This window comes from Lonchura striata, chromosome 2 (genome assembly GCF_050655825.1).
Source record: "Lonchura striata isolate lonStrDom1 chromosome 2, ASM5065582v1, whole genome shotgun sequence".
In the NCBI taxonomy this organism is placed as follows: Eukaryota; Metazoa; Chordata; class Aves; order Passeriformes; family Estrildidae; genus Lonchura; species Lonchura striata.
The window spans coordinates 54743720-54753267 of NC_140704.1; the positions used below are offsets into that span (position 1 = coordinate 54743720).

The 9548-nt window shown below is 35.8% G+C and overlaps 1 protein-coding gene across 1 annotated transcript in view; it reads left to right on the top strand.

Annotated features, from left to right (window-relative positions):
* The window catches only part of TARP (TCR gamma alternate reading frame protein), a 46314-nt gene that overhangs the window by 13863 nt on the left and 22903 nt on the right, over positions 1–9548 (top strand). The window contains exons 4-6 of the mRNA XM_085570824.1: positions 3571–3615; positions 7215–7505; positions 8945–8998. Coding sequence (XP_085426950.1) covers positions 3571–3615; positions 7215–7505; positions 8945–8998 — 390 coding nt within the window. The remainder of the gene's footprint in view (positions 1–3570; positions 3616–7214; positions 7506–8944; positions 8999–9548) is intronic.

A 9548-nucleotide genomic window follows, 5' to 3' on the forward strand; every position in this document is an offset into this window, starting at 1 on the left:
GGATCAAATTTGTTTTTAACCATGTTTGGACAGACCTGTTGTTATCTCAACATTTCATACTCCATTTGGACACCAAGTAAGGCTGTCATGGTTTAGGAATGGTATTCCCCATTGAGAATGGTAGTGCTCCCACTGAAGCTCTTCAAATCATGTTATGCTTGCTTGCTTCCCCTACTCTCTTGTGGAGGGCTTGAGGGTAGAATTGAAGGCACAAAAGGTGAAAATCATGGGTTGAGATAAGAACTATTTACTGGAAAGAGCAACGAGATAAAAACCAAACAATAACAATAATGTTAATGATGAGGTGGGCAACATACAATACCATTCCCACATGATTGCTTGAAACTGGCATTATCTGACTGCTCCCTCCAGCCTGGAACCAGCATTACCCAACTGCTCACTCTGCCACATGTACTTGACCAGAAGGAACCCCTGTTCCCTCAGAAGAGACTTCCCTCCCCCACATCCAGCAATAAGGTGAGGTGATGTAGAGTAACTTGTGTGTCCTAGCCATGCACTCTCTGGTCCATTGCAAAAATTAACCCTGCCTGGCCAGAACTGAGATATAGGTGGTTCCCTTCACTGCATGTCTAAGGGCGTGGCAGGAAAAACACCAGTCAGCATCATTCTGTCTACATCACTCCTGCCCTTGGTTTGTGGTTGTGATTAGGATGTTTCTGTTCAGAAGACTTCAAAGTAGACTACTGGGGTTTTTTACACCTACTTCAGTTGAAAGACCTTCACTCTCTAGCTCCTCTCTTTCACCACAAATAGTAAGTTCTCAACATAATTTTGCAGTCAGTATGCTACAAGAGATCCCAGAAGTACTCTAATTCAGTTTATTTTAAAGGCCAAACTGAACATGCAAGCTTTTTGATGGATGTAGTAGTGACTCCTCTGATGTTATCTTGGGCTGTTTTATAAGGAAAAGCCTTCTTTTCCCACCAGTTATTAGATAAAAAAGATGCCGGTGAGCTGCTGTAGCAAAGCCTGGAGTGATTCCAAGAGATGGGCAGACAATAACCACCTGCTTGGGGCAACATGCAGCACGCAGACACTTTCACAATTTTTTTGGTGCTGGCTCTCCCTCTTTTCTTTCTTCTGTGTTCCGACAATGAAAAATTGACTCCATGCTAGCAGTACTTGATATCATAAAATTGCAGGTGTACCTTTGATCAAGAACAAGATTTTCACCTGAAGGTAAGTGGTTTTTTTTTTAATATGCAGAACTCTGTGTTCTTATTTACTGTCTAAAATTGAAGAAAATTCATAATCTAGTTCTAAGACATTAAGTGGAGGGGTTATCTAACAAATTTGTAACACTTCGGAAAAGAGATTTTCTCTGAAGGACATTAGCTATCGGCTGAATATCCAGATGCACATCTGAAATTCCTGACAACCTCCCAGCAGCCAAGGACCAGGTCTTCATGCAGACTCCCATGAATGATTGGGAAAAATTTGGATTTTCTTCATCAATGGTATATCAAGAGAACATGCTGGCTTATTGTAAAGTTAAAACATAGTGTGGAACACCTGGATCAAATACTTTGGCACGGGAACAAAGCTAATTATCTCTGGTAAGTACTGTTAGAATTGAACAGATTTTCAGATATCATTCAAGTTCTCAGATAATCAGGAATAAAATACTGTGAGGAAAATTATTTTCTCCCTGATAAATCATATTTTGTGTGTGAACAGTGCATGGTGCCCCAATTGGGTAGGTAGATTTAAATATTGGGATGGTTTCATCCTGTTCTAGGAAACAAAAGTGAACTGTTTGAAAGTTAACTCCCAGAACAGCATGTGAGAAATGAAAAAGTTTCTTGTTGACAGAAGTGGTCTTGTCTAAATTGATTGGGAAGAAAAATTCCCTGCATGTAATACATTTCTAGTTCCTGACCTTACTGAAAGCAACTGGTTTACTTTTGTATATGTATTATTTTTAATTGTGGTAAAGCTATGCAGTCAACAGGATGAATGCTTTTTTCAGTATAAAGCATATAGCAATGCCTACAGTATGTTACTCAGAAACTACATTGCATTATCAAGGTGACTATAATTAACTCAAATTGCTAACTGCTGGGGAGAATTACAGAGAAATTTAAAATGTTTTCTATCCATGCCGCTGACCAAAAATTTTCAGAACTTTTTACTCACTACAAAAATTAAAGTATTTCTAAAAATGGCACTCTAGTCAATGTTGATAATTCAGCTATTGCACTTAGTCAGATTTATCACCAGTCTCTAAACCAGAGAGACTTTTTCTGTAGCCTATGCAAGAAAAGTGCAGTGCAGGAGATATTGCTAAGCATTATCAGATTGTGGGATCCTGATGTCAAAATATTTGGAAGTGGAACTGAACTTAGAGTTTCAAGTAAGTACAAAATGTAAAACTTAATTACTTCTGAAATGCTTTTTAATAGAGCTAGATATTGGCTGGCATGAAGTGCTCTGCTCTTTTAATTCTCTCTAATTCTAACTATTCTGAACACTTTGCAGGATTTCCTCCTTAAACAGCATTTCTATTTGCATGTGCAGAGCACAATGTAATTGTTCTGTATTTATGCATGAAATGGGGGAAACACAACAGCTATCGCAGAAGAGACCTATAACTTATCTCATTGTGATTTTCTATGTAAAAATGAATTTAAATATGGCAAGGACAACATTTGGAGAACAGAAAAATGTTTTTTTATCTCTAAATATGAACATGTGACCTTTGTGATTCCTCATTCTTTCTGAAAATAATATGTCCAACCTCTGTGCTACACATGCTCTTTGAAAAGCTAAACATTATTCTTTTGGACTGTATCTGACTACGAATGAAAATGAGAGTTATTTGAGATATGCCCAGAACAGTAAGTTGCACCTTTTAAAATAGGCAGCGTTGAAAGGCTGCTATCTCTGCTTAGCTTTTGCAGAAACTGCTTATTATTAGTTATTACTACTATACAAAATACTTTGCTTCAAGTAAACCCTAGGTGCTGTGATACTTGCCTGTAATTTGGCTCACGTAAGCATCTGAGATAAAAATAGTTTCTCTAATTTTGACCACTGAAAATGGTGTATCTTGTTGTGAGAATTTTGATTCCAATCAATGCAGTTTTGCTTCATGTTACTGGTAATAAAAATATTGGTCAATAGTCTCCTGCTCCTCAGATCTCTATATAATGTTCACCAGCTCTGGGTCTGATCTTACTGGGGTGTATAAGGAGCAAATTATTTATCAGCATCTCATCAAATAAATCTTAGGGTGATGCTGCCTGTTTCCAGAAAGCAGAGATGGAGCCAAGGTGCTCCATCTGTGCTGTCCACCTAAACCTGCAGAAAACTCAAATTAGTTGAGATTAATTCTTTTCATTTAAGAATTTATATGCCCTCCAAAAATTCCACATTTTTTCCATTTTTTAAACTTTTGTTTATTTTAGGTGACTGTTCCTTTTTTACTTCCCTAGTGCCTAAAAATTGATTATACAGCAAATCTGATTTTCTTTAAAGAGCACTATGTACCCATGCAAACACAACTGAGCCTCACTGATATTGTAAAGGCTTTATTCACTGTGACTGGTTATTACAACAAGTTGTTCGGCTCAGGTACAAAACTCATTGTTTCAGGTAAGTTGTATGTATATTGTTCATAGAATAAGCTATAGGAGCTTGGAGTGGTCATACAGATGAGTATAACACTATCTCAGAGGTCACTCAGCCCACTTAGAGCCTCAGTCAGCACCATTCCTTGCACAGGATTTTCCTTCCCAGCTCACCATTCCTACATTCATCCTTGTGGTGTTTGTAATGCAGTGGTTTAGGATCACAAACAATCTAGAAAGAACCTATTTCAAGACACTTTTGATTATAGTTCTCCTAGAAATCTGGTGGAAAATGGTCTGTAATAATTTTCAGAAACCTCATTCTTTCCTCCAGCTGTATTGAAGGATTTAGCAGGGAATCAAGGAGCTGAGAATTAAGCATGAAAAAAGAAAACCTCTTTCTAATAGAGATACAAATGCAGTATGCAATGGACATTGCAAAAAATCTTTTTGGATTAGTCTAGAAAAAGTTAAATAACTTGTTCATAAGTATTTTGTCACATACACAACACTTCAGCATTAGAAATAAATTAGTACTTCCAAGTGTTCTTCTCATTACTTAATAACTGCTTAACAAATTAATTATTGAGTATTAATTATGGTGAATTACTGTGTAATAATTGCTTAATGGAGAAGTGATCCTTTTTTATACATTTCTTGCAGAGACATTTATATTAATGGAAAGTAGCAGACAAAAATATTTTTTCCCATTTCCTACATGTGCTTTAAATGCCATAATCCTGAAGTGAACAACTAAACAAATACAAGGCAGAGGAAGTACTGCTACCAAATGTTTTAAGCCTGGTTAATGCATAAGCCTATATTAAGATATCAAGCAAAGATTGGTTTAATGATTTATGCCAGAAGGACTAAGAAAATCATACCTATAATTCACTGGAAATAGCTGTGGCATGACAAGCGTGTTGTTTTTAGTGAAAACCCTTACCTACCTAATCAGGTAGTTGCTATGCTTTTCCTACGTACAGTTTAAAATAAATTATTTCCAATCATCACTGTAATTCTGTAGGATTTTGTCTTTATGAGCCTAAGGCTTTTGACTCATTAATAGAGTAAAAGGGCTGTAGTTACTTCACATTTAAGAACTTAAAATCATTAAGCAATAGAGGAAACCAGGATTTAAAATGAGGGTCTCTGTGAACAGTAGCATTAACTGAGATTGAATCCAAATATTCTACATTCACAAAGCCGAACAAGAGAATCTTGTTGTTCATATTATAGTTGTTAAATCTGGTACATTTCTGGCCAAAATCATAGAAGCATAGAATGGCTAATCATAGAATGGCTTGGGTTGAAAGAGACCGTAAAGATCATTTAGTTTAAGCCCCAGTGCTGTTGCCAGGGACAGTTTCCACTAGATGAGGTTGCTCAGAGCTCCAGGATTGGGGCATCCACAATTTTTTTGGATTCTCTGGTACAGTACCTCACCACCCTCACAGTAAATAATTTCTTCCTAGAATCTAATCTAACACTACTGTCTTTGAGTGTAAAGCCATTCCCCCTGGTCCTGTCACTACATGGTGTTGTAAAAAAGTCTCTCTCCATCTTTCTTGTAGCCTCCCTTCAGGTACTGGAAGGGAGCAATTAGGCGACCCAAAGCCTTCTCTTCTCCAGGCTGAACAATACCAGTTGTCTCAGCCTTTCCTCATAGGAGAGGTCTGATCAATGTGTTGGCTTCCTCTGGACTTGTTCCAACAGGTCAATATCTGTCCTGAGCTGGACTCAGCACTCCAGGAGGGGTCTCATCAAAGCAGAGGAGCAGAATCCCCTCCTGTGCCCTGCTGATCATGTTGTTTTTAATATATCCCAGGACACATTTGGCTTTCTGGGCTGCAAGTGCACATGGCTGGGTCATGTCCAGCCATGCATCCACCAACTCCCCCAGGTCCTTTTCAGTAGGCTGCTCTACTGGAAGATAAAATTAACTCCTAAATTAATATTAGAACTATAAAGTTGACAACAACTTTATTTCTGGTACAAGATAACTTAGTCCACATTGTCATTTTAATGACATCTCTAAAATGAAGGAGATTCTTAATATACGGAAAGTAGACACCCTTTTGAAGGTAGACATGTAATCTTTCTCTTTAAACACCAAGTTTGAAATACTTTAAATAATCAGAAAGTTGTTTCAGGGAGAATGCAACATAGAAGATTTCTCTAGAACAGCAGATCATTTAAAGAAAAGTGAAAGCTTTTCGGCAAAAATGCATTTTATAGTAATGTATTTTCTCCTAATGCATTCAAACTGCACCAATCAGTCAGACCACAACTTAAATCCCATGCACCTCCTTGCTCAAATTCAGTGGCAGAGACTTATATAGGAATTCAAGAGAAAAAATGGGATAAGGGAACAACTAAAATGTCTCTGCTGCTTTAAAAAATAGTCTTAAGCAGTACTTTCTATGCAACAAGTCAGTTTTGAAAACTGCATGCAGCCTTCACTTGCAGTTAAGCATAGGCAGAAATTATTGCTTGTGAGCACTGTCTATGCATTCACTCCAGAAGTTCATGTTTAACTAAATCAGACCCTTAAATTTACTATCCACTTAAAGAATATCAAAACGTCATCTCAGTGTGGACAAAATCTGGATCATTTTGTCTCCTCCTAATCCAGAGAGGCAAATGAAATGGAGATTATGTCAAACAACCTTAGGGAAACAGATAATTTTTAATTTAAAATATATTAATCTATATTCATACTGAGATGTTTCCTAAAGCACAACATTTATGCAGACAGCTCTGGCTAGGTATGCTGTTTAGATGTGACAATGTTATACTGCTATAGCATGTTCTTCTCCTTTAGTTTAGTTTTGGTTTTTCATTTTCACATATATTAATTCAATAATTTAAACTGATCTAATATGGCAGAATAGGATTGCCAGCCTTTGGTGTCTAGGGCATTTTGTGATTCCATTTTCCTGTCTTGATAAAAATCTTCACCAGGCAAATATATGGAATGCCTTAAAAACAGAGTGATCATTTCTTTCTTCCCTTCCCTTGTGCCCTAAAAAATATCACAAAATTAAATTTAAAAAATTTAAAAACTTGGCTTTTAAAAAATTAATAGATATAGCAGATGTTCATTATATAGCAGTGGGGACTTATACTGGGGTCATAAATCTGATAAGATTTTAAAGGTAGGTGGTCTATATTTAATATTCTGTGGACAAAATTTTAATGTACCTGTTTTTGCATAAATATTGTAAAGCAATAATAAATTCCTCTTAATGAATAAATGAATCTTTTTCTGGAAATATTACTATTATTTAATAATAGTCAGAGACTTGAACAGTCAGATACACTTTCTGACAGCAGTGCTACTTGAAGGTTGTAGGATATAGGCATCTTGTGTAGCCACCTGAAGATTTCTAACTCAGTTTCAAGTGATATTAACAGTTATTGACATATTCAACAGTATATCCGTTTCTTAATGTTTCTCAAAAGAGCATTTATATTTGTTACAAGTGTATTAATATTTGTTAATTAGGCATTTATTTTGTTGTTCTTCAGAATTTGTATTTTTGGCTGTGTATTTATTTGCTGTACACTACTGATTTTCCAACTCTCTGTTTTGTTAACTTTCTTCATCAATAACCCATCCAGAAAAAGGAAGTTCTCCCCCAGCAAACTCTGAAATCCTGAAGAAAAAACATGAAAATCAGATAGTATATGTTTGCCTTATTGAGAAATTCTACCCAGAAGTTATTAGGGTGACATGGACCGAAGATGGAAAGGAGGTAACAAACAACGTAGTAAAAGGTGACACTTGGCAGTCCACAGAAGAGGATGGGTACTCAATTGCTAGTTGGTTAACTGTGCCAGCAGAGAGTGAAGACAAGAAATACTACTGCAAATATGAGCATGAAGAGGAAAATATTTTACTGGAAACACAAGGTATATTCCATATGTTAAAAAAGTAATTTGGTGTTCTATTATAAACATCATTTTGTTTACAATAAAATTAGAGTAATAATGCTTTTTATTATTGATGAAGACAATTGTGCTTCTAGGCACATTAGCTAAAGTACACAATTGGAGAAACTACCAAAATTTTCCCAGGAAAAGTAAACACTCAACCTGTGTTATGGTCCCCAAATAAGTATTCCATTGTAACAGAAAAATAATAGTTATTTTAAAGTTGTGAACCTCATCAGGTATAAATTATCACAGGTCCAACAGATCTGAAACATGTCTGTTACCTTCCATATTACAGAAGTTTCTGAAAACAGTATTGCCTCTCATAGCTTACAGGTCTAAGTCCCTCTGACGTCCCCTGACATTAGTCACAGCTATAAAAATGAAGAAGTTAAAAATGAGGCTACTGAGAACAAGTAAAAAAATATTACTTACACACAATCCAAAAATAGTAAGTTAATAGCCATGTATAAAAATAAGATTTTGTTTTTAATTGTAGAAAGATTGATTATGCAAAGCCAAATCTGAAGGACAATGCAACTTTAAAGAAAAATTAACTTACACTAAAAAAAATTGTTTAAATCATCTAAAGAAAATTGGTCTAAATTGGTTTAGATTAATCTTCTCTCCATACCCATCTCTGCTTAACTTACTATAAATTAACTTATCTCCAATAAGTGACAGTATGGCCATAAACAAAAATTACATTTCAACCTTCAAAATATATTCTGACAAAAATATACTTTAAGCTTATTTAGATGGAGGATGTATTTATAGATGCAATATAAATGTCTTTAATGTTTGTATCAATGCATACAAACAACATAACTAAGAACAAACTCCAATTTGCTACTTCAAGAACAAAAAGGATGTATTTTAGAGGAAAAAAAAACAGGACAAAGATTCCCAGTAGGGAAAGTTAAGATCATACACTCCTCAATATTATTATTTTCTGTTGAACAACCACTAACATATGAACATATTAACTGAAGTCTCTTCCAATGTAAATTATTCTGTGTTTCTGATAACCGTAAGTTGTGAAGGCAAATGGACTTCACCTTCTTTGCTGACAAGGTCAGGTGGTCAAACTGACTCCTGTTCCAAATAAAAGAGACTTTGCCAAGGAATAGCCTAATGGACACATTCCTGAAAGGGCAAAGACACTTCTCCCACTTATGGCAACAAATATCCAGCCACTTTTTCGAACATTTCTCCTCTTCAAATTTTCTCTGCAAATGAATATCTTGTGAATATCTGCTTTGCAGACTCATCTTAAGGCTCTGGTTTTTTATTTAATACTAACTTCCCATTTTCCCATTACTTGTTCCTGTACAGCCTCTTTTTTCCCCTATTTCTCAATTAGTTTTTGTTAAAATTAAAGAAAAGCCTAACTGAGGCATTTAAACTCTTTCCGGTAGATTCTGTGAAGACTGATCCTCAGGAAGAGGACTGCAGAACAGGTTTTAACCGAGGTAATTTAATGTGTTAAAAGGTGGGGAAGTGATTAATGTCATGCAAGAGCTAGATAGTGATACATATAATCTGAACATCACAAAAAATATCTTTCTTAGTAGAATGGAGGAAATCTTTCAAGTCTGGGGTCAGCACCTCAAAAACCTTTCAGCACTGCTCTGAACTAACTTCTTATATGGGACTCTCCTACCTTTATCAGCAGCTTTATCAAGATGCTACAGATGCTGTTTGGGCTACTAGATTATTAGCCTGCATTAAGCACCACCAAGTTTTTAAACACCTGGAGTAGTTAAGCACTTCAGCTGATGCTACATCAGCCTAGAAATTGCCCAGAACTTTGGGCAAATTATTTTTTTGTCTTGAATGGTATTTAGGAAGACTCATGAACAGCTATCTTCAATAAATACAACATAAAAAGATTTAAACAAACATCATACTAAGTGCTGGAAGCACTACAGTTATGCTCTTGCCTTTACAAGGACAAATAACCCAGTAACACTGAGAGTCAGTTTATTGCTAAGAAGACCACTAGGTCTGGAACTCATTAGC